At 48.3% G+C, this 25258-nt stretch overlaps 10 protein-coding genes across 10 annotated transcripts; 5 read left to right on the forward strand and 5 right to left on the reverse strand.

Moving 5' to 3' along the window:
- Positions 1 to 1260: 1260 nt before the first annotated feature.
- Positions 1261 to 2709, forward strand: FOBCDRAFT_293912 (uncharacterized protein; the record flags this gene model as incomplete). The annotated part of the gene is made up of 3 exons (XM_059611838.1): positions 1261 to 1454; positions 1500 to 1759; positions 1805 to 2709. 3 exons carry the CDS (start codon positions 1261 to 1263, stop codon positions 2707 to 2709), a joined length of 1359 nt encoding a protein of 452 aa, XP_059467258.1.
- Positions 2710 to 2912: 203 nt separating this feature from the next.
- On the forward strand, positions 2913 to 5373 carry FOBCDRAFT_224655 (fungal-specific transcription factor domain-containing protein). The gene is made up of 5 exons (XM_031185206.3): positions 2913 to 3079; positions 3127 to 3280; positions 3331 to 4084; positions 4128 to 4735; positions 4780 to 5373. Exons 1-5 carry the CDS (start codon positions 3034 to 3036, stop codon positions 5231 to 5233), a joined length of 2016 nt encoding a protein of 671 aa, XP_031040848.3. The 5' UTR covers positions 2913 to 3033; the 3' UTR covers positions 5234 to 5373.
- Positions 5374 to 5562: 189 nt separating this feature from the next.
- Positions 5563 to 6556, reverse strand: FOBCDRAFT_261374 (uncharacterized protein; the record flags this gene model as incomplete). Its single annotated transcript, XM_031185207.3, has 1 exon — positions 5563 to 6556. Exon 1 carries the CDS (start codon positions 6484 to 6486, stop codon positions 5563 to 5565), a length of 924 nt encoding a protein of 307 aa, XP_031040849.2. The 5' UTR covers positions 6487 to 6556.
- A 1978-nt stretch (positions 6557 to 8534) lies between these two features.
- On the forward strand, positions 8535 to 9780 carry FOBCDRAFT_202254 (uncharacterized protein; the record flags this gene model as incomplete). Its single annotated transcript, XM_031185208.2, has 2 exons — positions 8535 to 8699; positions 8767 to 9780. The coding sequence occupies 2 exons, from the start codon at positions 8535 to 8537 to the stop codon at positions 9778 to 9780; spliced, it is 1179 nt and encodes a 392-aa protein (XP_031040850.2).
- A 90-nt stretch (positions 9781 to 9870) lies between these two features.
- On the reverse strand, positions 9871 to 10940 carry FOBCDRAFT_224659 (Alpha/Beta hydrolase protein). Its single transcript, XM_031185209.3, has 2 exons — positions 10736 to 10940; positions 9871 to 10686 (listed from the first exon to the last, which is right to left on the reverse strand). The coding sequence occupies exons 1-2, from the start codon at positions 10891 to 10893 to the stop codon at positions 9924 to 9926; spliced, it is 921 nt and encodes a 306-aa protein (XP_031040851.2). The 5' UTR covers positions 10894 to 10940; the 3' UTR covers positions 9871 to 9923.
- Positions 10941 to 12601: 1661 nt separating this feature from the next.
- On the forward strand, positions 12602 to 13620 carry FOBCDRAFT_224660 (uncharacterized protein). The gene is made up of 3 exons (XM_031185210.3): positions 12602 to 13055; positions 13103 to 13405; positions 13460 to 13620. The coding sequence occupies exons 1-3, from the start codon at positions 12802 to 12804 to the stop codon at positions 13536 to 13538; spliced, it is 636 nt and encodes a 211-aa protein (XP_031040852.2). The 5' UTR covers positions 12602 to 12801; the 3' UTR covers positions 13539 to 13620.
- Positions 13621 to 15062: 1442 nt separating this feature from the next.
- On the reverse strand, positions 15063 to 16613 carry FOBCDRAFT_250848 (uncharacterized protein; the record flags this gene model as incomplete). Its single annotated transcript, XM_031185211.2, has 1 exon — positions 15063 to 16613. One exon carries the CDS (start codon positions 16611 to 16613, stop codon positions 15063 to 15065), a length of 1551 nt encoding a protein of 516 aa, XP_031040853.2.
- Positions 16614 to 17280: 667 nt separating this feature from the next.
- Positions 17281 to 18798, reverse strand: FOBCDRAFT_183925 (luciferase-like domain-containing protein; the record flags this gene model as incomplete). Its single annotated transcript, XM_031185212.2, has 3 exons — positions 17281 to 18157; positions 18204 to 18544; positions 18592 to 18798. The coding sequence occupies 3 exons, from the start codon at positions 18796 to 18798 to the stop codon at positions 17281 to 17283; spliced, it is 1425 nt and encodes a 474-aa protein (XP_031040854.2).
- A 757-nt stretch (positions 18799 to 19555) lies between these two features.
- FOBCDRAFT_261379 (uncharacterized protein) lies at positions 19556 to 22231 on the reverse strand. Its single transcript, XM_054704761.2, has 5 exons — positions 22069 to 22231; positions 21911 to 22013; positions 21353 to 21858; positions 19940 to 21224; positions 19556 to 19839 (listed from the first exon to the last, which is right to left on the reverse strand). The coding sequence occupies exons 2-5, from the start codon at positions 21987 to 21989 to the stop codon at positions 19688 to 19690; spliced, it is 2022 nt and encodes a 673-aa protein (XP_054560736.2). The 5' UTR covers positions 21990 to 22013; positions 22069 to 22231; the 3' UTR covers positions 19556 to 19687.
- A 645-nt stretch (positions 22232 to 22876) lies between these two features.
- FOBCDRAFT_240394 (major facilitator superfamily domain-containing protein) lies at positions 22877 to 24594 on the forward strand (the record flags this gene model as incomplete). Its single annotated transcript, XM_031185215.2, has 3 exons — positions 22877 to 23587; positions 23642 to 23719; positions 23779 to 24594. The coding sequence occupies 3 exons, from the start codon at positions 22877 to 22879 to the stop codon at positions 24592 to 24594; spliced, it is 1605 nt and encodes a 534-aa protein (XP_031040857.2).
- Positions 24595 to 25258: the final 664 nt, after the last annotated feature.

Raw genomic sequence — 25258 nt, forward strand, 5'->3', positions numbered from 1 at the left:
CTTTGCCGTGAGAACTTTCACTTGTAATAAAAATTGCAAAGTGAGTTAAGTATAACTCAAAGCATATTGAGATGTTGTTGTGTTATGCAAAAAAGGACCTGGTTGCTTGAGTTTGTCTCAGTGCGAGACCCTGCTACTTTGACATCGCCAGAAATCTTGGAGTGAGTCCGCCGTGCTGGGGATTTCCAACGCCGATAACTAACAAAAGCACTGCCCTATGGATCTGAGGACAAAGAAAATCATCCAGCATGCTTTCATTGCTACCAAAGATTGATTTTTGTCTGAACTGAAATCCTCAGATGGCTACTGGTGTTGTTAGTGTGAGCGGGGGACCCCTGTCACACGGAGTGGCAAACTAACGGTATATAATCCGTAATCTCCGACTAGCTTTCGTCCTTCGGGACACATTGGTCTATGTTAGTACAACCGTTCAACTTTGCCTCTCCCTGCAAAGCTCACCAGTTCGATCCCATGCTAATAACCTTACAGTGAAACGATACAGGTTCGTAAGCCACGGCAACCATTATTCAACTCCCACTAACTTCCATCAAGAGAAGATTAGCATGGCCCCTGCACTAAGGATGGTAAGTTACAGTGAGAGTCGCCTGTAAAACTTGTACTAACAGCGCATTAGACACGCTCAATCAAAGAGAAGCTACCAATTTTTTTGTGTTTTTTTTTCCCTCCAACTTCACTTAGATCACGACGCGTCGGCGCTGGTGGGGCCATGTTTACAATCCGCCCGAATTACCATTTTTCGCATGTCGAGATAATGCCAGTAAATAATTAAGTACAAGAATATTTTATTTTAATAGTTGATAGCTGGTGTTGTCGCATTTGGGATTCGCACGCGCTGGATGCTGAATGCTGAATGATGGTTGGTCTCACCTGATCGTCCACTCCGTGGAACGCCGTGGACTGCAAATTCGGGCCACTTGTACGCTTATCCCCAGAGACGCGCTGTTTCGGAATGCCATGGACACGAGTTTGGATTATCTTGGGGCTCGCCCCTGCTATTGAGAGCCCGTGGAGCATTTATTTTGGCTCGGACTCTGCTTCTCGGATCGGACATGCACAAGACGGAGCAGAGCCTGGCCGCAGCATGCGTGTTGCGTGCTCAGCTTTGTAATGATGCTGAATTGACATGATGGCTCTTAGGATGTCGCTGTATATAAATGGCGACTGAAAGACGTTGTCGAAGAGTTCATCAAATACACCACTTCAATTACAATCACCACTTCAATCACAATAATCGTCAAAATGCCTGTCCGCTACACCTCCAAAGACGTTCGCCCTGAGCCCTTGGCCCAAGAACTTCACCTCTATCCCTCCGGCCGAGTCGCAAAAAACAGGTTTCTCAAGTCGCCCATGGCTGAGTCGCTTGCGAGTTGGGATCCCGAGATCATCTCCAAGAGAGGAATTCCGACCGACGAGTTGATTGAACTATACCGACGGTGAGTTCACCAGCGCCAGTAGATGACCCAAACTGACAACTCTAGATGGGGTGAAGGCAAGAATAACTTTGGCATCGTTGTCACTGGCAATATAGACATTGATCTCAACTCGGTCGGGGCCGCTGCATCTCCCGGCATTCCCGTCGATGCTCCCTTTGAAGGCGAGCGCTTCGAAAAGTTCAAGCAATTGGCCGCAGCAGCCAAGAAGGACGGTTCTCTATTCCTCGCTCAAGTCAATCATCCCGGGCGACAAGTTCCCTACAAGTTCAACCCCGTCGCCATCTCAGCCTCTGACGTTCAACTCGGTAAGTCACTCACTGGACTTTGACAACATGTACTGACTGTCACAGACCCCAAGATGGGAATGACTTTTGGCAAACCGCACGCCGCGACAAAGGAGGAAATTGCCCAGATCATTGAAGGTTTCGCCCACGCCGCCGAGTATCTCGAAAAAGCCGGATTCGACGGCATCGAACTGCACGCAGCTCACGGATACCTGCTCTCTCAGTTCCTCTCCCGAACCACCAACAAGCGCACCGATGAATACGGCACTCAGACCGTCGAGAACAGACTCCGCCTCATTTCCGAAATCGCAAACGCCATCAAAGCGCGCGTCTCATCGACCTTCATCGTCAGCGCAAAGCTCAACAGCGTAGAGTTCCAGGACGGCGGCGTGACACCTGATGAAGCGAGGGAGCTTTGCGAAAGGCTTGAAGCACTGGGATTCGACTTTGTTGAACTCAGCGGTGGGACTTATGAGCGCATGGCGTTGTCGTGGGAGAAAGAGTCGACGAAGCAGCGGGAGGGTTTCTTTCTTGAGTGGGCGGAGACCATCACCAAAGCACTTGACCCAGCGCATCAAATGAGAATCTTTATCGCTGGTGGTTTGAGAACGGTGGGTGCCATGGTAGACGCGCTTGATGTTGTTGATGGTGTGAGTATTGGACGGCCTGCGGCGGCAGAACCGCGTTTGGCTAGTGATATTATTGAGGGACGCGTCAAAGGCGCGATCCAACCAGCTGAGATGGTTGAGAATGATCTTGGTATGGGTATGGGTGTCGCTGGGGCTCAATTTGCGCAGATCGCAAAGGGCTTTGAACCGCTTGACGCGAGCGACAACGAAGTCGTGCAGATATTTGGCCAGGATATGGGTGCGTGGTATGAGAAGCTTGTCCAGGACGGGGACAAGAATGAGTTTGTTCGTGCCATTCAGTATTCGGGACCTCAAGTTCCGTATGGCAAGGTCAAAGCTTGATGGATCATGAGTTATTGATTGCGATTAGACATGTTATTAGAGTTAGGGTACTTATTCTGAGTTGATTGCGTTTTCCTGAAACAAACTCATGTCATGTCATGGCGTTTCAACAGTTCTAATTTTAGGGTAGACGATCGACAGCCTGAGGAGGCTATGTGGAACCTTGCGTCCGGAGAATTTGTCAGCCCTCCAACCTCACTTCATCTCACTTCGCATCTGCAACAAAACTCTCAACATTACTCATCATCAGCTGTACTCGTCGTTGTTAATCACTGAAACTTACCAAACCAAATCTAGTGCGAAATTATTTGAATAACTACAGCCATGTCGACCCCCGAGATAGATCTTACACCGTCTAATCGCCGCAAAGGTCAGCAACTCGAGTTAGGATACGGACCCAGCTGACAAATATCTCAGCCTGCGATTTGTGCTTTACGAAAAAGATCAAATGTGACATGCTCAAGCCAGATTGTTCGAATTGCATTCTATATAATACGAGCTGTCGAACCAGCATCATTAGACGGAAGCCTAATTCTGCAAGAGTCAGAGCTGGGGCTAAACAACAAGAAGAGTACGCCCCTGTTCCCCCAACTTTTCAGTTCAAATTAGTAACTGTCTCAGGAACAATCGCCAAGAAGGCCTTGAAACAAGATTAGCTCGTATTGAGGAGCAGCTCCAAATCGTTCTCAACGCCGCAAAAGATGCTCAAACTGCTAGACCGCAATGGCCAGATGACCATTCCAGTCCAAGTGACTCAGCGGAATCAGTTCTCAACAACTCCGCAAATTTTGAAGAGATGGCGAAACGAGGATTTGCCTGGAAATTCGATCCAGTTAATCCAGCAGTTTACCAAGGCCCTCAACCAAACACTTTGGAATTACCCCCCCTTGATCAAATCCTACCTATAGTAGACCACTATTTCACAACCTTCAACGGCGTCATTCCTCTTTTCCAACAGTCAGAGTTCATGAAACTTCTCACAACGTGGTATAAACAACCCGAAACTCGCGACAGAGCTTCGTGGGCTGCTATTCAGACCGTCATGGCCATCGGATATCGCACACCGCAGCTTTCACTCCGAGACAGTCAATCAGTGCACATTGAAAAAGCAGATCAATGTTTGAGGAACGCGCAGACTGTTGTATCCGAACTTGTCACGCGTGATGAGGATTTACTCGGCGTTCAGATCTTACTAGGTATTGTGATGCTGTTCCAAAACAGTCGCGACCCGAAACCCGCGAGTGTTCTCATTGGAACGGCGGTTAGGTTGGCGCATAGGTTAAAGTTGCACTCGCAAGAAGCGGCGATGCAGTTCCCGGCTGTGGAGGCTGAGCAGAGATCGCGTGTGTTTTGGATCGCGTATACTCTTGACAAGGTAAGTTGTTCGAGTGCGTAAATGCAAAAGCTCACGTTGATAGGACATTTGTCTTCGTGCGCAAACACCTTCATGCCAGTTTGATGAAGATATCGACATTAGTCTCCCTGCACTTGCGCCACCTGACAGTGTTGGTTTGATATGGACGCAAAACGGCCAAGTCCACTTCAACTACCATCGAAGGCGCGTGGAGCTCGCTTACATACAAGGCAAAGTGTACGATCTTTTGTACTCCAACCGCTCAAGCAAGGTGACAGCCCAAGAGCGACAACGACGAGTATCTCGACTTCAATCCATGCTAGATCAGTGGTACGAGCGCATTCCAACCGTCTTCCATATCGAGCATGTCACCGCGACAGTGGGACCGAGCCAGCTTGTGCAGATGACAAAGATGCACCACGCATTTTTGCTGACGGAAGTGATGATTCATGGCATTTATAGCCATAATGCAGAATGGGTAAAGAGGATCAGCTCTTTTAGTAGAGCTACGATAACCTCTGTGGGAAACTTGGAGAATAGAGGGTTTGATGGCGCTGGGAAGTGTCAGGATCAAGCACCACCTTTACCCGAGGGATGGAATCATTGCGTGGACGTGAGCAGAGGGTGCATGAAGTTATTCCAGGAAGCTACACCAACAGAGTGTCTAATATGGTATGTCAGTTTGAGTATGTTCGGGAGTTTACTAATTAGCGCAGGCAATGTAGCTGCTCTCATTTCTCAGCGCTAATCGTCCTCCTCGCCAACATGATTCTCAATCCTGGCCACAACTCAATCCACATTGACCAACATCTCTCAGTAAAAGCCCTCGATCTCTTCGACAAGCTTCTGAAGATAATTGACGACGAGGCGTTCAGAGCTTTGCGAAGTGTCGTTGGTGAACTTAGCCAGAGGGCGCAAACGGCTGTGGCGGTGTATAGAGAGGAGCTGAAGGGATTGGGGAAGGATGTCTTTGAGGCGCTGAATGTGGATGATGTGGCTGTGCGGGAGGTGGATTTCTTACCACCGGGAGACATGTTTGAGGGGCTTGATGGACCGTTTGTGGGGTTGGACGGACCGTTTATCGGATTGAGTGGGGAGCTTGAGCAGGGATTCGGAGATGGGATGAACTTCATGGATGGAGGCATGTTGGACATGGAGTTTATGAGATGAGATGTGACAGACATTGGCGCAAGAAAGGAGAGAAGAGGAATCTCAGGCTTCAGCAATGCGAAGCGAACAGTCACGATCATCAAGTAAATGGTGAGAGAGAAGGAGAGTGATAAATTATTCTAATCTGATGGGTTCAATAACAAATGACAAAGAAACAAGACAAAAGCAGTAATCGACACAAGGTAAGGACTGTAACACCACGACAATTACTCCACCAGCAGCAAGGAAAGAAAGACAAATGAGTCGGCATGGGGGAATGCACAACGACCGGAAAACAACAGAGACCAAACAGATGTTTGAGTTGTAAGGGAAAAAGATGCCGACGCGGATCACTCAGTGATGTGTGTATCCTCGAAAGGAACGCCATTTGGGAGCTCAGTGATGGCTCCTGGCAAGTGGTGGAAAACCTCGCGGCGAGAGAGGTGGTGCCGGTTGACCCAGTCTCCGTCGATGTTCTGGAAGCGGTACCAGAAGTTAATGGGGAAGGGTTGCAGATGTCGGAGGATTGGCCGGTGGCTATTATGCAGAGCCATCATTACCATGAGAAACAGCGACAGGTTGACTGTCAAGACCCCAGGACCTGCTGCTTCCCAAGGGATGGATTGCCATTCGATCAGGCAAGAAAATGATGTGCCGCTCACACGGGCGACAACGAGCTCATGGTCGGAAAAAATGAACCCATAGCGGGTCCCCGCGTCGTGACAGTACGTCGCGAGACGAAGGAGCGGATAAGACTGAGAGGACTCGCTGTCTTCCAGCTCGCGTGATGTCCACTGGTTGGAGGTGTAGGCGCAACTAACGGCAAGACGTTCGCCATCGCTGGTCACGAAAGACAGGGCAGAGCGGCGGCGGTGGGCCAGAGGTTCGTCCGTGAGCACGGTAACATCTCGGCGAGCTTCGCCGCATCGGCTGGCGAGAATGGCGACACCCGTAGCGATTGGTTGTCGGAGACGGTGAACAATATGCCCCGTCAATGCCTTCTTCAGGTCCGTGATGTTGGTGGCTGGAACGGATGATTGCTCGTCGACCACAACGGGCACATTGTAGTTATCCAGCAGGTCTCCGTATGGTTCATGGAGATTTCCGAAATCAAAGTCTCTCCATCTTTTGATGATGGATGAGGCGGCCTGGAAGGTGGTTTGGGACATAGCGATGTTCGAATTTCCGGTAGCGGTCTGGAGGGTCGGGTTGGGCGTAGTGAGCGACTGGCCGATCGTAGCCCATGCATTGGGGAAGTTTGCTGTAGAAGACATGGCGCGGAAACAACTGAACAGAGGTTATAAATGTTTGAAGTAGTCGAGAGTACTTTAGACAGGCAAAAAGGTTAAGTCTTGAGTCGGATGAGTGGGGGGAAAGGAGTATTGGGTAAGGCAGAGACCGGACATATGACTATTTCCACTTCCCACGACGGCCTTGTGTGCCTGATTCTGTTTAGAAACCAGAGAGACCCCTAAAAGCAGAGAATCTGATCTATCGTGAGCATGAGGCACGGTAGTGACCACCAGACTGGTACCGCTTGAGGCGGCGACGGTGGTCTAGAAGACCAACCCCTGTTCGCTCGTCGCGGCGCAAGCTAGTTACAAGACTACTCCATATTGTCAAACGCAGCAAATGGCTCTTGCGCAAGCTAATGCCAATATGCCTATGATAGCGAGCACCTGTGGCTTCCTGAATGCCTCGCGTAGCGGATGGCTAGCTGTAGGATTGGTACGCAAAAGGCGACATGCGGCGAGTTGCAAGACTACTCCCTGCTACCAAACGCATTTCACGGCTCCAGAAGCAAGCTAACGTTCATCAACCTATGAAATCGGGCACCGGTGGCTCGCTGTAAGGGTCTTCCGTAACGCCAAACGCAGTTCATGGTTCGTGCGCAGGCCAACGTTAATATTCTGATGACATCAAGCACTGGTGATGTTCTAAGATCCTTGCCGCACGGGTCGCGGAGCAAGGTGACGGATAGCTAGCCAACAAACGCAGTCCCTGGCCCCACCAGCAAGCTAAAGTCAATCTGACCCTGTTCCCTACGTAACGCGGAGGCAGAGAGTTTGTACTGAGCAGGGATTCTCCCAATAGAAGCCGCAAGAGCAAAGGTACATGGGCTGCAGTGGGAATTTATCCTACATCAAGGTATCTCCGATAGTGCATGATGAAGACCAGTACTTTCAGCCTCACGATCATATACAGTAAAGTGTTGTAGCTAAACCAACATCTGGGAGATAAAAGTTGAGTCAAACGCCAGCAAACATAATCTACCTGCCTTGTCGTCCCCCAGTTCCTGGTGCCTGAAGCAAGAAAAAGTCAATCTAATTATGAAACCGTGCAACGATGGCTTTTTAAAAGAAGGTTATTCGCAGAAACGAAACTGCGTATTCCCCGCTCTGCAAGATGATAGATGATCGGCTGCAAGGCCAGTTCTGTTGCCGAACTAAATCCTAGGTCCTGTAATAGTTAACGCCTACTGGCTGATAATCCTAGCAACCGTGGCTTATTTACGGCAATTTCCAAACAGTTTCTCTTCAATTTGCCCCCTGCTACAGAGACACTGATTGGTGGGTGGCCATAGCCTACCTGGACTCTGTTGCACAACAGCCCGCTCTGGCTGAATGGGCAGGCAAAACGTGCAAGACATGCTGAGTTCCGTGCCAAGATAAAGAAACCGTCGCCTTTCGGCTTCTCCGTTTGAATGAACGCGAAATTCCACGGTCGCTTAACCTTTGATGCTAATAAAAAGTGAAACGCAGTGGTTGAACAAAACAAACGACAGAGCAATGACCGCCCGACCCAAGCCAATTGGCACCCCTCCACTTCTCATCTCATCTTGCTTGTCACACAACATCTTGTAAGCTCTTGTCATATTTTGCTTATTCTTGGGAATAGAAGTTCTTGCCGTGTTGTCACCAGCCCCTTTTTGAGAGTTATCGCGCGGTTGGCAGACTCCCGCCCTCTGGCATTGCCTGCACGGTTCCTGGGTTCTCCCCTTTCATCAATTACGGTATTGTTCTGTTCGCAGAGTCTACCCTTTGAGAATTACTGCACGGTTGGCAGACTCTCCTTGTTCCAATTACTGCACTATTCCTGGAATGTCCCTCTTTGACGATTGCTGCGCTATTTCTGGACTCTCCTTCTTTGACAATTGCCGAGGATGCTCTGACATTCAATGTGTTTCAACATATAAACACGTCCCATGGCTTCTTGTATTCCACATTCATCAATACCTCAACCCATTCGAACCCCTGCGACCTTGACGCTCAAGATACTGAAACAACACCTCACATACCGCTGCGAACCCACAAATTTTGTCATGCCTCAGCTGAAACCGCTTCCGGACTGTGAAGGTCCCAAGCTCGAGTGTTTCATTGACGACATCACGACCTGCGACTTTAAACTTCTCGGACCTCTAGGCTCTGGGTGTCATTCCCAAGTTTGGAAGGCTGAAATTAACGGCAAAGTCTATGCTATCAAGATGGTAAGTGTGTCATTTAATCCCCCTTCTTCCATTTCTTTATTGTCTAATCATCCCAATCATCAATTAGTTCTTTCATCTCGGGGCACACGAGCCAAGCTTCCTCATGGATCCTATTGACGACGATTTCCCAGACCCAGACGAACCGGAGCCCCTCGTAGCAAGCAGCAAGATTTCTCAACCGACGATCGATAGTCTCCGCCTCCATGCGACCTCATTCTATAACGAATGCCGTGTCTTTGGGCGTCTGAAGGAGCTGGGACGTGAGGACCTCGCTATCAAGGCCTATGGATACCTGCAATTTGATCTCAGCGACGACAAGGTCCAGCGACATTTCCTACCATTTGGAAACGGCGCGAGAAGACATCTGGCCTCTCTAGGGAACAAAGACCCCACCGATGTAGATGTGATCCGCCGCACCATGCAGCACGACGATCTCCGCATACCCATGATGGCCATTGTCAAAGAGTGGGTGCACTCTTTCGAGGGCACAAAGTGGGTGCAACTTATCGGGGGAGACTCGGCGTCACGGGAATCGGTCAAGAGAGACATTGGACACCTGCCTCGACTGCTGCGTAATCTTCGAGAGCTGCACAAGTCAGGCATCGTGATTCGAGATCTCAAGTGGCAGCAGTACCTAGACGGACAGCTTGTAGACTTCAGCTTCGCCTGGACTATACCACATATCTTCGGTCCAGAGAGCGGCCTCCGACCCCGCTGGACCTTTGAGAGCATGGCGGCATGGGACCTTAAATGTTTCCAAACCATTCTCAATGAGTTCGACGATAGAGCAGAAACTTCAGTGCCGCGCCTACGGAAACATAACCTCGTGGCATGGCAAAGCGACGATATGTACGAACGCCTTCGGCCCAGGCCTCAGTTGTACGGGCCTGCCCTTCCCATGCTCGTCTACGACGGCAACTTTCAACCCATGGTGCACCACCCGCCTTTTGACCCCGCCAAGTTCAACTGGCGGGCTGTCCAGAAGTTAACAAAGAAGGGTGCCACCAGGCGCGTCACCAAGACAAAGGCACCTCAAAGAAGAGCGCTAAGAGAAGCGTCAAAGGAGAGAAGAACGAAATGACACGCTGCGCGAACAAGACAAGATAGTGCCCCCGGGAGAACACTTGGATAGACCTGATTGCGTTTTCGATTCTGCTAGCTACTCGCGATGTTTTAATACCATTTGATGTTTGACAGAGATATAATAAATATACTCTGAATTTACTACCCCGCACGTTGATCTATTAGAAACCTCAACAGCCCTCTCTGCAACGCACAAGGTGCCGCGCAACCATGATCCTCACCCTCAAACTCCCAGCACCAAACATTTCTCAAATGAGGCGACTCTTCCATCCTCGCCACCAAAGCCAAAGCATTATCCTTCATCTTTCGCAGCATCGCGCCCTTTTGTTTCTTCTCAAACTTCTCATCCGACTCACCAGGCAATTGAATCAACGTCTGTTCCGCTCCACCAAACATGACCAATAATCTTGGCGCGCGACCGGTCGAAGGGTCGCGCTCATTGAAGCGCTGTTCCTGGTCACGAACAATGCTGCAATTGTTGAACCAAATAGACGGACTCGCAGCGATGAATGTATCGAAAGACTCTGGCTTCGTGAACAGAGCGTTGAGGGTGAAGAGACCGCCGTACGAGTGACCGAAGAGCGCTTTAGGACCTGCTCCTAGAGGGGCATTCGGGAAGAGAATCTTTTCGATATACGGCTGGATATCTTTCTTGATGATATCCAGAAAATCCGATGCGCCGCCAAAAGGACCAAGCGATGGTTTCCCATCTGGTCCAGGGGGAATATCATAAGCCCCATCAGAAGACGCAGGTGTCAAGTCCCCATTCCGGCGCTTGTCAAAAACGCAAGTTTTGTTAGGATACCCAACAGCTACGATTACAGCTCTCGTCTGATGCGTAAACTCCAATCTCCGCACGATATCCGTCGCAGTAAAAAAGTACGCATTTCCATCAACAATGTACCTAATCCATGTTAATTCCCTGTTTATATTTGCGGTGAGGCTTTTCTTACACAGTGGAGACGATGGTATCGTCATTCACTGGAGCGCGATCATTCCAACAAAGCGGCCAGGATACTTGAATGAGATAATCGCCTCTTCGGGGGGGGAATAAGAATTGGCATGAGTTATGCGCGTTGGCGCTTTCGAGAGTTACTGGGACGAGAGTCATGATTGGAGATGTTGAGGGGAGAATCAGGTCATGGTGATGGATGCGGCTGATGTCTGATGATCAGATAAGATTAGATAAGCGAATGAGAACATCGCGAGTGGGGATGCAGCAGCAAGTCTGCATAACCGGAATGGTTTTGTAAGTGCATATTACATAATGTTATGTAGCAGAATGAATTCAATTCGGCATACGGGTATATTTGGTATCCTTGAAATACTAACCTGCCGAATAAGCATACAAAGTTCCGTGATTCCACTGGGTCGATGGCATTAAATGAGCTACCCTACAAAAGCTTTCATTTATGCACAACTTCATGGCATTAGTAAGATCAAACAATCCCATTCATCTATGAATTGAAAGCTAATCGCCTAGCGCTCCTCAGCGTCACTTAATTTCATCACATTTATAAGACATGCGGCGCTGACAGTCACTGATGCCGACACACTTGGTCCATCATATTATTGAGTGCCGAGGCGGGGTTGAATGTCGACCGATGGCCAATTGTAAAGCTCATCGACAGCGCAGTCTCATTAGCGTCCAGTGAAGGTGAGATACCTCGTCTTCGGTTATGATCAATTGCGTTAGGTTGGATACCTGATAGTGCTGGTAGCTTAATAACACTCTAATTTACAAGATGCATCGTCGCTCTTGTCTTGGAAGATCTGTCCATTCGGAGCAATTGGCTCTTCGATGGCGAGATTTCATCCTCTTTAACTCTAAGTCTTTCACTTGAGCTTATCATTATTCGCTACCTAGAAGGCTGTGTTCTAATTGACCTTGAACCAGTCAGTCAGTGCTTGGCATGAATGGATAGCACCAAGCAGTACTTTTTTACTTTATATCGCCCATCACTCATGGCACATAAAAGTTTCAAGTCCAGAGACAGGACAACAAATAGGCAAGACAACTAAACTCTAAATACATAGAGTCAGGGCATTGCCTCGCTCTGTATTTACATCTGTATTTATAGATATGTCGTATATTCAATATGGGAAGGTAATTAACTTTTGTTTCGCGTGTTCCAGCGAAACGAATGTCATGGTGAGGAAGTGCAGATGAGGTTAGGTTCAGATGATGTTGGGCTGGGGAAATAAAGATCAGATAAGACCAGGTGGGCCAACGAGAACATCGTGAGTGGAGTCAGATAATCTTTGTGTAGATGGATAAAAAGTGGTGTGGCTGATTAGAAGTTATGATTGGGCTGGTTGAGAAATTGAGCCTCAATTAAATTTGGAGTTTTATGCTGCTTGTTGGGGAAATACCCCAGATCTTCATTGATCACCATAAAAGAACATTGCAGTAGTTCGCCTGCAAGCAACGTGCTTGATTGATCTCGGGTACTAATTCCGCTCGTCACAAATAACTAACCGAATGCTACCAGCCACCATTTCATTCCTATCAGCACTCGTACCAACTGCGTCATTAGTCCCACGGCTCACGAAGCCGAGTCTCGCCCACATGGCATAAGTGATTGGTGCCTTTTAGTTCCCTGCCTCGAGGGATGTACTTTGCATGTGACACAGACATTTCCACACAGCATAACTACGGGATGTGTGCAGTGTCGGTTAAAAGAATAATTCCCACCACATCCAATCGTCTTGCACATGTGCTTGATCCGTCCCGTGCACGTGGGCCCTTGTCTATCTGCCGTGGGGGCCCCGTCGATCCTTGTTGTTTTCCCCTCTAACCCGTATTCAGAATGGTGCACCAGACTCAGTATGAATGCAGCCTCCCGTAGGTGGGCGGGCTTGGTTTTAAAAGCCGGGCCACCTGCACCCTGTTTATTTCTGTCTCTTCTCTCCCAGCTCCTGTACGTTATTTGCGATTCACTATTGACTGTTTCTCAGTCTCAGGACTTCTATTCACGACAGTTATTGTTTTATCGGCAAAGTGGGGAGTCGGGACAGCATGGATCACGAAACATCCCACTTGCCGACATGGCAGGACAACAAAACCACGAGCGAAAAGGCTGGCTTCGCTGGAGATGATGAATCATCGGCTCTTTTAAACGACAAGACGAAGAATCAACAAACGATGCAGCTGCGACAAATCTTTGCCAATCGCCTCATGCCCGTTGCATTCGCTCTTCCGTGGGTGATGGGAATGTTGATTTCGTGGATCCCATTTACCAAGATCTCTCTTTACAACGCCCCCGATTTCCTGTACGTTCATCACCAAGGCTTCATTTGACCGTGTCTAACGAATGTAGTATTCTCGCGGCTCTTATCAGCACCCTCGAAGTCCTCAGCATCGTCGCAGTCTTTATCTTCACATCCCTCCGCCCCTCAACGCTCGAAACCGAACCTAGTCCCAGCACGACTCTCAAAGAGAAATTCTTCCGCGCCTGGTTCTGGTTTTTGTTCATCAGCCCTTTCATTACTGGAACAATGGTTGTTCTGATGGCGAGCGACATTTCATGCGATCCGGAAGATGATCTGGACATGCATCAACCAATTTGCCAAGTTGGCATTCGGCTAATTAAAGCGACTGCTTTATGTCGCGCTGGAATTATGTACGTCCCCTTCCATTCAATTACCTCTCTGCCAATAAACTAACATCTCATCAGTGCGACATTTCTCTTTGCTACATCTTCATATCTAGAACAACGACCTACGAAGCGCTGCACCGACTCGGACTCTGCATGATGTTTTGGAAAAATCTATGGCGTCATGATCTTTGTACAACGATACCCCAGAAAGCATAAAATACATTAAAGTAAAACCCAACCATCTATTAAAAATTTAAACAATATCCCAGTTTCAAGATTCCTCTACGGAAAACTTTCGGCGCCATTCACTCAATGTTGATTTCTGATGACGTTTTGGTTTGTCTTTAGTGATGCTTGAGTGTTATCTTAAGTGCTTGCTCGGATGTCGCTCATGCATTATCATTGAATGACGCCACGTCCAAGGGTCTTCCAAGCATTCTCCCCTCCGGATATATCCGCCTCCCGATTCAATTCCTCTTATCGAGGGGTTGCGTCGCTTGCGTCGTTGACACTGAATCGTTTGCGTCGCGTTGCGTTGCTTTGCGTGGTGATACCATCCGCATCTCCCACTTTCCGGCAGTTGTCGTAAGCATTTCGCGTCACACTGCAATTCAATCCAAACTCTGTTTTAAGCTGTTTTAAGCATAGCCAACTTCAGCCTCCGCATTTCACGTTACAGTGAGCTTTGGTATGCAGCAAAAAAAAACAAAGCAAACGGGGCTCGCGTGCACTTTTTCTCTACAGAGCTAGACCGATAAAAAAAGAGTACTCCGTAGTCAGCTGTGCCTCGTTTCGACATACTGAAAAGGTCCCTTTGCTAAGCTCGTTCAAGATGCGAATTCTCGTTCGGCTGCTTCCGTGGGCGTAGCGGGCAGGGCGCTACGCCCGATTGAATCTTATCCTCCGTCTTTCGAGGTTAATGCCTTGGCTTGGGTCCCTGCCGCAGGTCTCATTTTATGCATGCTAACAGGGACTGGGGATTGGTTGGACTTTGCAGTCAGCGCTGAATCAGCGCAGCTCGGGTCAATCAATTGTTGAAGAGTCTATACTGCATACAAACATATTCATTCAGTACGTAAATAAGCAAAACCATGTAATTTGCTATGCCTAGACTTAATGAGAACATAATTGCGTTATTGGTCTTGTCTTGTACTTGGCCTACGTAGAAGTCATTGTAAATAACTGGATATTTAACATCATGTGCAGGACGATTCCACAAATAATTTACTCGGCGTTATCTGCCTGGATATGAGGACGAATGGGCAATCAAGAAAATACACGTTGCAAGCCAAGAATGTCTCTGATAAGGATTATTGGTATATAACTGAAAGGCCCCCAATGCGACATGCCAGACCGTCAAAACAGGCATTTCGGGCCGCTCGGCTATGAAATGTTGTTTGTTTAATTTGTAGATTTTCTTGTGTAACGCAGGCTGATCAAGTTGGCGGCTTAAAAATAGAGAATTGTCTTCGCCCCGGTACTCCATTCTATATGCAAGTATGCGTCCAATGATGTGTTTACAATAGCAAAGCCGAAAACGCAAAAAAGGACAGTCCAACCAAAACAATGCTTTCCTGATTCTTAGTAACCAACGCCGTCATATGCAAATGCAGTTCCCTTTCTATCGCACCCAATCTTTTAACCGATCGCACAGATATATCCAATTAAAACAACGCCCTCCCTATTCCTGGCCAGCCAGCCCTTTTCGTCTTGTCTCAACAACCGTCAAAAACTTATCAAAAGCATTCTTATCCTTCTCCTTCTCCCCCAAACTAACGTTCAAAAACTCCTTCCCATCACCAGGACTATCAGTATAAGTATAACCCCCACCCTCAATATGTTCCACGTACGGGAACACAGCGCCATAACCCTGAACAGCCTCAGATCCATACCGCCGAATACCAGTGCCAGTGGTAAGGGGCAGAGGACACTCAAAGTGCTGATGGCTAGTATCTTGAAATGGCTGAAAAATAGCCTCGTGGTCTTCTTCGACGTATTCGTAAAAGTCCCCCTCGTAGGTTGGATCAATTGCTTTCCAAGCTCCGTCGTCTAAGCACCAGCCTTGTCCAATTTTAAAGACGCGGAGGTTGGGCATGGTATTGGCCCAGTGCTCAAAGATGTGGCGCCAGCGGGTATGTGTATGGTACGTTGAACCCTCGCGCCAGGCATTGCCTTCTACCCTTTGGGCGAAGTAACCCTTGTCGGAGAGCTCACTAGCCTCGCCTTGGCAAATGGTGCAGCATGCATCTGGCATTATGCTAGCCCGATTGTGATCCGAGTGCAAAACGGTGCACTCATCGAGATAAAGCTTCTCGATGCCAAGGGATCCGATCCACTCAACCTGCCACCACTGGCTGAACTCAAAATGTCCCAAAGCGAGAACCTTAAGATTGGGCAGATCGTTGGCACCAATCAGGCGGAAGTCCATGTTGGGAAACCATCCCCACGGAGTTGAAGAAAACAGGGACAGGACCTGGAGATTGCTGGCGATGCTGGGGGTGAGCACTATATCAAGAAGATCGTGGTGGATATCTTGGCTGCCCTTCTGTGTTGTAGTAATGACTTCAGAGTCATCAAGGTCACCTCCATCAGCTACGCTGATACGCAGGTCCTTCAGAGCTCCTGAATTCATGACAGCTTGAAAAGCAGGCAGCACTTTGATGCCACTGACATCAATAAGATTCGAGATAGTCAGGGTCTTGATAGGAAGCGGAATGCCAGTTTGAGCTTGTGGATAGAATTCGCATGTAGACGGTTGCGGTGTAGACATGGTATTCCTGCGAACATAATCATCCATGTTCCATGTCCCCTCAAGACAGTGAAACAACGTCTCTAAAAGTCCTAATTGCGTATTGTGGTCGATGTGAGACCTATCGTGTTCCAGCCGTATGTTGAGAGTGTCGAGTCTAGGAAACATTGAGATGAAGGGAACAGCTTGGAATAATTTGTCCGTGAGCTCCCGACGCTTATGCATGGGACAGGATCCTGTCCAGGTATCGCAAGTGACTTCCCGGACATGACATCTCAGATGTTCAGTCATGGCGATGTCAATGAAACGCTGTGGCTCATCTCTATAAGCGCGGACACGAATGGCTCGGAAGATTATTGGTGTGATGAGGCGGGCAAAAGTGTGACTGACGAGACGAAGGTCGATGAGGGAATATTTGTATACGTATCCCAGGATTTGAACCTGGATTTCCTCAGGAAGGGCAGAGAGAGAAGGAGTAGACATGATGATGATGATAAAGTAAAGATAGGAAATGAAATTGAGAGTGAGGCTGAAACTGAAGTGTATGAGTGGTCCGCGGAGATGAGATGATTGAAGTTGGTGTTGAGAGATAAGACGATAGGTGGGGTCAACCGTCAACTTGAGTCAGGTCCTCGGAAATATAAAGCAGGAAAAGAGAACCTAGGACAACTTCAAAACGGACAGGGCATTTTATAGTCAGTAGAATGATAGAAACTTGTATTTGATAAAAATTTGGCTTCTGAGTTCGTGAATAAAATGAGAACATTCAAAGCTTGACTGGGTATGAATTGCCAGTCGACGAGTCGAGCCACAAGGTTTGAGAACTCAAGAGCTATTTTTGAACGGGATATGTGATTTTTAGAGTATAATTACATAGACTTTCACATCGGTGTTGTGATCTGTGAGAGTGGAAGCTTGAAAGTTAACTTAGGAAGTGTCAAGGTTTAGAGTAAAGGCTCGGGAGTGGGGTGAGGCAATGAGTCAACCAACTTTAAGAAGACAAACCAGTAAGAAGAATAAAAAAATAAGCATAAAAACAACAGCCTTGCTCAAAATATAGTTAAAAACACTTGACTATATATTTCAAAAGTTTTTCTTGCCCAATGACACATCATAATCTCTTCCAACAACTCTATCCTTCCTGACTGGCTCAATCATCCTTCGTCCAATGATACTTCGCAGCTGGATGATCAGCAGGCGGTCTAGCAACCCCCTTCCTCCCATAGACATTCTCTCTATACGTGCCCCCATCTACAGCATAATCCTCCCAAAACAACCCCCTCTCCCTCAAAACCGGCAACAAATCAGATATAACCTCCTCAAAACTCGCTGGCATGAGAGCATACGCGAGATTGAACCCATCGACGTTAGCTTCGTTGACCCATCGCTCCATCTCATCTGCGATGCGCTCTGGCGTTCCTGCGACTGTGGCTCCTAGACCACCGACTTTGATATGATTTGCAACAGTGTGCTTCGTCCATTTTGGTACCCCTGGGATTGACTTGGACCATGATTCCACGGCGGAGCGAATCGCGTTCGACTCAACATACCGTAATTCCTCATCATCCCCATACTGCGCAAGATCAATCCCCGTCCAGCCCCCAAACAGCGCCAACGCACCATCCTCCGAGCCATACCCCACAAACTCCTTATACTTCGCATCAGCCTCCTCCTGCGTCTTTCCAATGATCGGACAAAACATAGCCAGGAACTTTATCGCTTTAGGATCACGACCAAACTGCTCTTTTGCTAGGGTTCTGATCTCAGCTATGTTCTTCGCCACCGTGACGGGGCTGTGGCCTGCGACGAAAATAGCCTCGGCGTGTTTGGCGGCAAAGTTCTTTCCGGCTTTGGAAGTTCCGGCTTGGAGGATTAGCGGGGTGCGTTGGGGGGAGGGTTGGCAGATGTGAGGGCCTGGCACGGTGTAGTATTTTCCTGAGTGGTTGATGAGACGGACTAGGGAGGGGTCTGTGTAGATGCCTTTTTCACGGTCGAGTTTGACGGCGTCATCTCGCCAGGATGATTGCCTAAGTTCATGAGTGAAAATTCAAATGAAGATGGCGAGTCACGCACCAAAGCTTGTAAGTGACATCGACGTATTCTTCGGCAATGGCATATCTCTCATCGTGGCTCGGCTGCTCAGTATGTCCGAGATTTCGAGCAGCAGAGTCGAGATAACCAGTAACGATGTTCCAGCCCAGTCTCCCACCAGTTAGATGGTCCACAGTGCTGAGTCTTCGGGCAAGATGATAAGGCTGCTCATAAGTAGTCGCCACGGTTACACCAAAACCAATATTCTTAGTAGCTGCTGCCATAGCTGGCACAGTGGCAAGGGGTTCATTGACAGGCCACTGCGCGCCTGAAATGATGGCAGGATCTGGGTTACGAGGACCTTTGTAGACATCATAAGATCCCTGAGAATGTGAGCGATATGTCATGTGATGCAAAGAGAGTAACCCACAAGAACATCAGCGATAAAAATACCGTGAAACTTTCCCTTTTCAAGGAGTTGAGCCAGTTTCACCCAGTGACTGATATTATTGAAATCCCATGATTTATCATCCGGATGTCTCCAGAGACCAGGTGATTGATGACCGCTGCATGATTCAACAAAGGCGTTGATAATAAGCTGCTTCTTGACCTTGGGGGCCTCTTGCGATTCAGACATTTTGACTGCAAGTTGTCTCACAATATTGAGTGAATGAGGGGTAAAGAATGAGGTAATACTAGTGAATGAGACTTTAGGTGAGCGTAATACTCATATAAGTGATATGCGACATATAAAAGTGTTGCGCAATCGCGGCCCTCGAATCGCGTGCTTGCGGAGATGGTGGGGCTGGCTTCGCGTGTACCTTGAGATCTACTTGCATCAATTGCCGATATCAGATGGCGTGACGAGACTAAACACTATTTTCGGATAAATGGATGTGATAAAAATACCGCTCATATATCATTTCGTGGCTTCACCATGTAGCCTGTCAGCTTACTTGAGACACGCCTGACTTCCATCTTAGGCAATTCTCATGTTATACAGCAGAAACGGGCCGCACCTCTCTTCTTTTCTTTTTTCTATAATAAATAGGTACCGAGGACCTGGGACTTGGTCGGTAAACAATTGCCGAGATAAGCGTAGATCACGTCAATCCATAGTTGCAGGGTTTACATGTCACATCTCATCATTTTAGGGCGAAATACGCCACAGCCTCGAGGCCCCAAACTAACTAGGATTTAGATGTGACAGGAAAACGGAATAGGGGGGACAAAAAGATAGACGCATATTTGTGTCCAGAGACTATGCTCCTGCGACTGTGTAATACAGAGTGGCACAAGACTGAGTTTGACTTACTGAGAAGAAATAGACCACCTTCCAATACCTACCATAACCATGTCATTCATAGGGTATAGGAAGTAAAAGAACGTAGAATCTTTACTCTAATTGATAGAATAACTAGTCTAAAGATCTTCTAAATTTATCCTAAATTTAGCTAACTATTCTCATTAACTAGGTTAGAGGTCATAGGTTTCTTTCTCCCCGATGAGTAACAGGGTTCTTCTGTCTACCCGGTCGCCGAGTCTGGGGTCTCCAAATTCTTTGAAAACAGATCCGATGTTGAAACGCTCGTGGCTGAAGATAAGTCCAGTCCCATAAAACCCCCACTGAATGCTGTCGTTGGAAATCCAGCGATACACTCTGAGAAAACATCAGTTTCTAGCGCGCCGCGTATTAGCAGATATACCTGGAGGCAGAATCGGAGGAAAAGGTATGCTGTTACAAAAGACCAGAAGCATAACCTATTTCGGCAGCTTACCTTCGTATGCGTCCCAAGTAAACTGATCAAGCGACATATCTGTATCCTGAGGCGTTTCGGCGGTAGAATCAGCGAGAGGTACGCCAATCTCTTGTTCCTGCAGCCCTAATCTGAGGCTTAGATAATCAATCGCCCGCCTGGCTTCCCTAGATACTGTGGTAGAGTGTAGCCAGAGTGGGTACGCGTTACGTAGCAGACCGTGAATCTTTGACCCTGTGCTCTCGTCCAGCGAAACATCCGGCCGCGACTTGGTCAGCTGCACATAGTAACACAGAATGCTCACGCCTAGCAAAAAGACTGCCCGCGGCCGGGAGGACAGGAGCATCCACCTAGCCCACCTTGTAGGATACAGCAGTCCATCTCCCTGTGTTTCCTCGAGCACTATCTGCTGGAATTCCAGAACTTTGATCGCCGCCTGGACACAAGCTTTGCGTGAGTGTTGATAGCATGTGTGGGTATAGGACGGTTCGAGATACTTCCGGTGAAGCCAGATTGTTAGTCTTTGTATGGCGAGCTGGAGCAACACGCGGTGCATGACGATCTCAGGCGCCACCATGAAAGATTGACTAAGGGGCTGCCATGTGAAAATTGGCGGAAGTGATGCTTCAGCTTCTTGCAGCTTCCGGTCCAACTCCATGATCTCTGTGTACGGATGCTCCTTGGTATCGTTGACAATGTCGTTGACCAGCCCCATCATCTTATCTATCCTCCCCTTAGCCAAGCTGTATAGCACAGGTGTGACTTCCGTCTCGGGACGCGAAGGGGGTAAATCGATGGTATTTTCGTCAAAATCTGTATCCAGCAGGTTACGCGGCTCAGCTGTGTCATACTGCTGGGACTTAAGCACACATGGCAGCGCCATCTGGCTCGAGAGACGAAGATCCAACTGCACAATGACTGCCCACACGCGCCGCCGCATCTCACCAGAAAATGGTGTAATGCTTGGGAAGTTGTGGGGGTCTCGATGGTAGCCCTGACTCAGGGCGAGCTGCACGATGATACCTTGCACAAGCCACAGCCCGGTCTCATCCTCCTGGGACATGAACGACTCAAAGATGAGATAATTAATCAAGGTTTCGAGTACGTACTCCCCGCCTCTGGTATACTGGCCTAGTATGAGGCTGTGAAGAGTCTGTTCCCGAAATACGCGCACTCGCCCTTGAATTTCCGGATCCGTTGGGTCATCAATTGAGTGTTGACATAGCGTAGCGACGCACATAGCGCTAAATAAGAGCCCGATCCAAATGCACGGCATGGCTGGTGGGTCCTGCCAGAACTTATCATACTATTTAAGTGGTTCAAACTGTCAGCCAACGTAAAGAATTCAGGAAGTAGTTTCCAAAAGGAGGAAAAGGGGTAGGGGATCCATATTGAACCATAGGTATACACTCCGATACATAGCAAACACCATACCTCTTGAAGAAAACGCCCACTGTGAAGTATGCTTGGTACAACACCTTGTGTGTTAAAGTACCTCGCGACCATTCGATCAACAACGGGCCTGGCCGGAACTGAGGCAAGAAGATCAGCTTTTGTGGTCTGAACCGGCTCATATAGCAGCCTAGGTCCAGGACTATGGAGAAATAAATGATCATTGGTGGCCAGTAGCCGAGTTTCTTCTTGCTCCTCGTAATGGTCTCTAAGCTCAGAGATACTGTCGAGGACGGCGGCCCAGTGAACGCTCCCGACGTAGCTGGCACCAACACCATGTGAATTCAGACGCATGCTGCCAGGCTCTGAGGCTCTGGGGGAATCAGTACCATCCTTGCTCTGCGATATAGGCGTATTTTTTGAAGCTGGCACGAGCGTTTCCTCCTCAGGTGTTAGTGGGATCGTAGAGATACTCTGCTGGGATGGAGGATCTGAAGACTCTCGAACGAGGCTGTCGGCATGCACAACTGGCGTCTGCTGCTGCCTAGCTAGGGAATGAACGAGCTCTTCTAGCTGCTGAATGCGATCCCCGACGCTGACTTTGCTTTTGCCCCGGCTTGTACAGCCTACCTCGTAAGTGCAGGATAAGCCAATCCCCCTGTTCGTGCAGGTCTTGCATGGTAGCTGACGGTCACATCGCACCCTGAGTGGCTATCTGTTAGTTTCAGTGCTGTCTCTAGTGCAAATGTGTGAACTACTTTCGGTTCCTGCAAAAGGTACATGAAAGCAGCGGTTTCTCCCTCCGACGATCTCGAAGTTGAGGCAGCGAGTCTTTGATAACAGTGCTGGGCTGCTGATTGGGCAGGCTCGGCGTTTCTGTATATGCGGGTGGCTCAAGATAATCCATTAAATGCAAGCTTTTGTCACTTTGAAGTGAAAAGAAAGCGTCAGCGGAAAGTCAGAGTGGAAGTGACAGATGGAGTATTCGGCGGAGCAAGGTGGTGGTGGGTGTCGGGGGATAGGCGGGTCCATTGGACGGAGCAATCGACGGAGCATTTAACGGAGCATTTAATGAGCCAGTCAGAGGACGGGGGCAAACGTAGGCGCCCCACCTTGCGCTTCCAGCTTTACCAGACCTATAAGGATGGTTAAGTGGGGCTGATAAAAAGCCAGTATTGGCCAAACATCTAATTACTGCCTTCATTGAAGGACTTTCGGATCACTATTGAGGCAGTATGAATTTGATAGAAACTGCAGGATACTTGAGCTTGATGATTGTCTGTTCTTGTATTGTTTGCTTTGATTTAGTTCGCTGGATGATCTGTTGCTAATCATGTCCAACAACGGAGCAAATCCGGTGCAAAACAGGGTCACACGGCATGGCCAACTACTACTTGAGTTTGCCCTTGAAACCACTATTATTTCTTCTCTTATGGCAATATATAACTTGTTTTCCAACACGGTCAGCATCGAGGCAGAGGCAAGAAAGCTCAGAAATCTAAGAATTTGGATAGCTTATTCTATGCCCACCACTACACCACATACGACGACGGGTATCTGGCAACAATGGCGAAAGGTCAAGCCGAGAGCGATAAAACCGTTTGCAATCATGAAGCAACCACGACAGTCAGCTTCGATGCTACGGCTCAAGGCCATATTGGCCACGACAAGGAACCAAATACCGACAAGCAAGAAGAAACTATTTCTGAAGATATCCATGCTGCAAATATGAAGACTGATGCTGAAAAGGATGCAATGGAAGCTGGCGAAGTAGCTCCTACACCAGACCCGAATATCGTCGACTGGTCTGGCCCTGACGACCCTGAAAACCCACGCAACTGGTCCAAAGCCTACAAGTTGACAAACATCATAGTCATCAGCTTATCCGTCCTATACACCAACCTCGCAACCACCATGTTCGCCCCCGGCGCCGCTACCATGCAACGCGAATTTGGCTTCAAGAGCAACACAGTTGAAGTCCTGACCATCACCATGGCATCACTGGGGTTTGCCCTGGGCCAATTATTCATACCCCCTATGTCTGAGGTTTTTGGCCGCATGCCGATTTACAGGACAAGCTCAATCTTGTACATGGGGTTTACGGCTGGTTGCGCGCGTAGTACTGATGTTGCAGAGTTTCTGGTCTTTCGTTTGTTAACTGGTATGGCTGCTGCGTCGTATATGTCTACGGGAGGCGGTACGGTGGCTGATCTTTTGCCCAAGGAGGAGAGGGGTGTTGCTATGGCTATTTTTACCGCTGGACCGCTCTTTGGCCCTGTATGTACCCCCTTGAGTATCTGTCGGATTTTAATAAGCTGATAATGAGACTAGGTGCTTGGTCCTATTGTGGGAGGATTCGTTGTCGAGAATCTCGGATGGAGATGGTGCTTTTATCTCATCTTGATGCTTGTGAGCACTACCCCTTTTCCTCCTTTTCTAGCGCAAGATAACCAATATCTTTCCTCTAGGCTGGCGCAGTCACCCTAAGTACCTTCTTATACATGCACGAAACAAGCTCTATCAACATACTCAAGTCTAAGGCTGCTAGACTTCGTAAAGAGACAGGCAATCCAAACCTACGGGCCTCCGGCGATAAGCAGACCCCGATCAAGCAGCTCGTCCTCCATGCCCTAACCCGGCCTATGAAATTCCTCTTCACATCGCCCATCGTCGCTCTAATCTCACTCTACATCGCCTTCAACTTCGGTGTAACCATGCTTCTCTTCGCCACATTTCCCACCGTCTACGAGAACACTTATCAATGGAGTGTTAGTGTTTCCGGGTTGGCGTACATCGGCGTCGGTATTGGTTGCGCCATAGGGGTCATCACCTTTGCCAAGCTTAGCGATCGCCTTCTAAATGCTGAGGGAGGGAACTACCATGCAGAGCGGCGGCTTATAATGATGATGTTTGTATCTCCAATGTTCCCCATCGGCCTGTTCATCTACGGTTGGACCACTGAGTACAAAGTACACTGGGTTGTGCCCATCATCGGGACTGCGATCTGCGGACCCGGGGCGGTAATCATCAATTCATCTTCGCAGACATATATCATCGACATCTTTGGGCCTCAAGCAGCGGCGTCAGCACTTGCTGCCATTACACTGCTTCGCAATCTAACGGGAGCTTTTCTACCCCTTGCCGCACCGACACTCTATGCCAAGCTTGGAATAGGCTGGGGAAATAGCGTGTTGGCCTTCATCACTGTTGGATTTATACCTGTGCCGATTTACTTTTACTTGTACGGTGCATCCCTTCGGAAAAGGTTCCCTGTCGAGATCTGACGCAGAGAATTGTGCCACTTAACGATACCAATCTTATCGCTTACCAGCAAGTGCATAATCCTGGCTTATCAATCACTCTTTGTGCAAAAGTCTTTCATTTCTTCTTCTTTTGAATTGGCCCGAGCCATGAACCTGCACTTGGCTTCCCTGTTTCCATATCAAACTATACTACAGCAGAAGTAACATAGAGCTCCGAGTTATGTTGGTCTCATTTTATGGTTTAATATTTCAATGAAACAGTTTTACGTATTCTAAAATAAACATAGTATAAGCTCAGTTTGTATCATGTATTTATCAAATTAGTACAAAAGCAAGTGGAAGATAGACTAGTGGCTTAGTCATTCTGTATGGCATGCTTTGTGCCGCCCATCTCATCATTTTAGACCAAAACACGCCAATACCCCAGCTGAACCTTGATAACGCCAATCACGCAAGAGAAGATCAGCCCATGTGTGCAAACCACTAGATAACCGCTTTGACATTGACACAGTTACTGGAGAATGATCGCCATAGATAAATTGCTCAACTGCCGAGGTTAGCTTGAGCTGCAGACAGTTTGGGCCGTTTGTCCCTGCAGCTATGATAACGACATACGTGACGTTGTACACGCAATGTGAGGTGCAGTTTGCCTATATAGACAACATAATTCTCAGAACATTGTCCT

This window comes from Fusarium oxysporum, chromosome V, assembly GCF_013085055.1.
Source record: "Fusarium oxysporum Fo47 chromosome V, complete sequence".
NCBI classification, from domain to species: domain Eukaryota; kingdom Fungi; phylum Ascomycota; class Sordariomycetes; order Hypocreales; family Nectriaceae; genus Fusarium; species Fusarium oxysporum.

Bases quoted from the DNA above. Each gene is read 5' to 3' on its own strand.
- FOBCDRAFT_224655 (XM_031185206.3), top strand. From the start codon at position 3,034: ATGTCGACCCCCGAGATAGATCTTACACCGTCTAATCGCCGCAAAG. The intron at 3,080-3,126 runs GTCAGCAACTCG...CAAATATCTCAG, and splicing joins ACCGTCTAATCGCCGCAAAG to CCTGCGATTTGTGCTTTACG. The intron at 4,736-4,779 runs GTATGTCAGTTT...TAATTAGCGCAG, and splicing joins CCAACAGAGTGTCTAATATG to GCAATGTAGCTGCTCTCATT.
- FOBCDRAFT_224659 (XM_031185209.3), bottom strand. From the start codon at position 10,893: ATGACTCTCGTCCCAGTAACTCTCGAAAGCGCCAACGCGCATAACTCA. The intron at 10,687-10,735 runs GTAAGAAAAGCC...AACATGGATTAG, and splicing joins GATACCATCGTCTCCACTGT to GTACATTGTTGATGGAAATG.
- FOBCDRAFT_224660 (XM_031185210.3), top strand. From the start codon at position 12,802: ATGGATCACGAAACATCCCACTTGCCGACATGGCAGGACAACAAAACC. The intron at 13,056-13,102 runs GTACGTTCATCA...TAACGAATGTAG, and splicing joins TACAACGCCCCCGATTTCCT to TATTCTCGCGGCTCTTATCA. The intron at 13,406-13,459 runs GTACGTCCCCTT...ACATCTCATCAG, and splicing joins TTATGTCGCGCTGGAATTAT to TGCGACATTTCTCTTTGCTA.
- FOBCDRAFT_261379 (XM_054704761.2), bottom strand. From the start codon at position 21,989: ATGCAAGACCTGCACGAACAGGGGGATTGGCTTATCCTGCACTTACGA. The intron at 21,859-21,910 runs GTCAGCGTCGGG...TTCATTCCCTAG, and splicing joins CAAGCCGGGGCAAAAGCAAA to CTAGGCAGCAGCAGACGCCA. The intron at 19,840-19,939 runs GTAAGCTGCCGA...GCGGCGCGCTAG, and splicing joins TACTTGGGACGCATACGAAG to AAACTGATGTTTTCTCAGAG.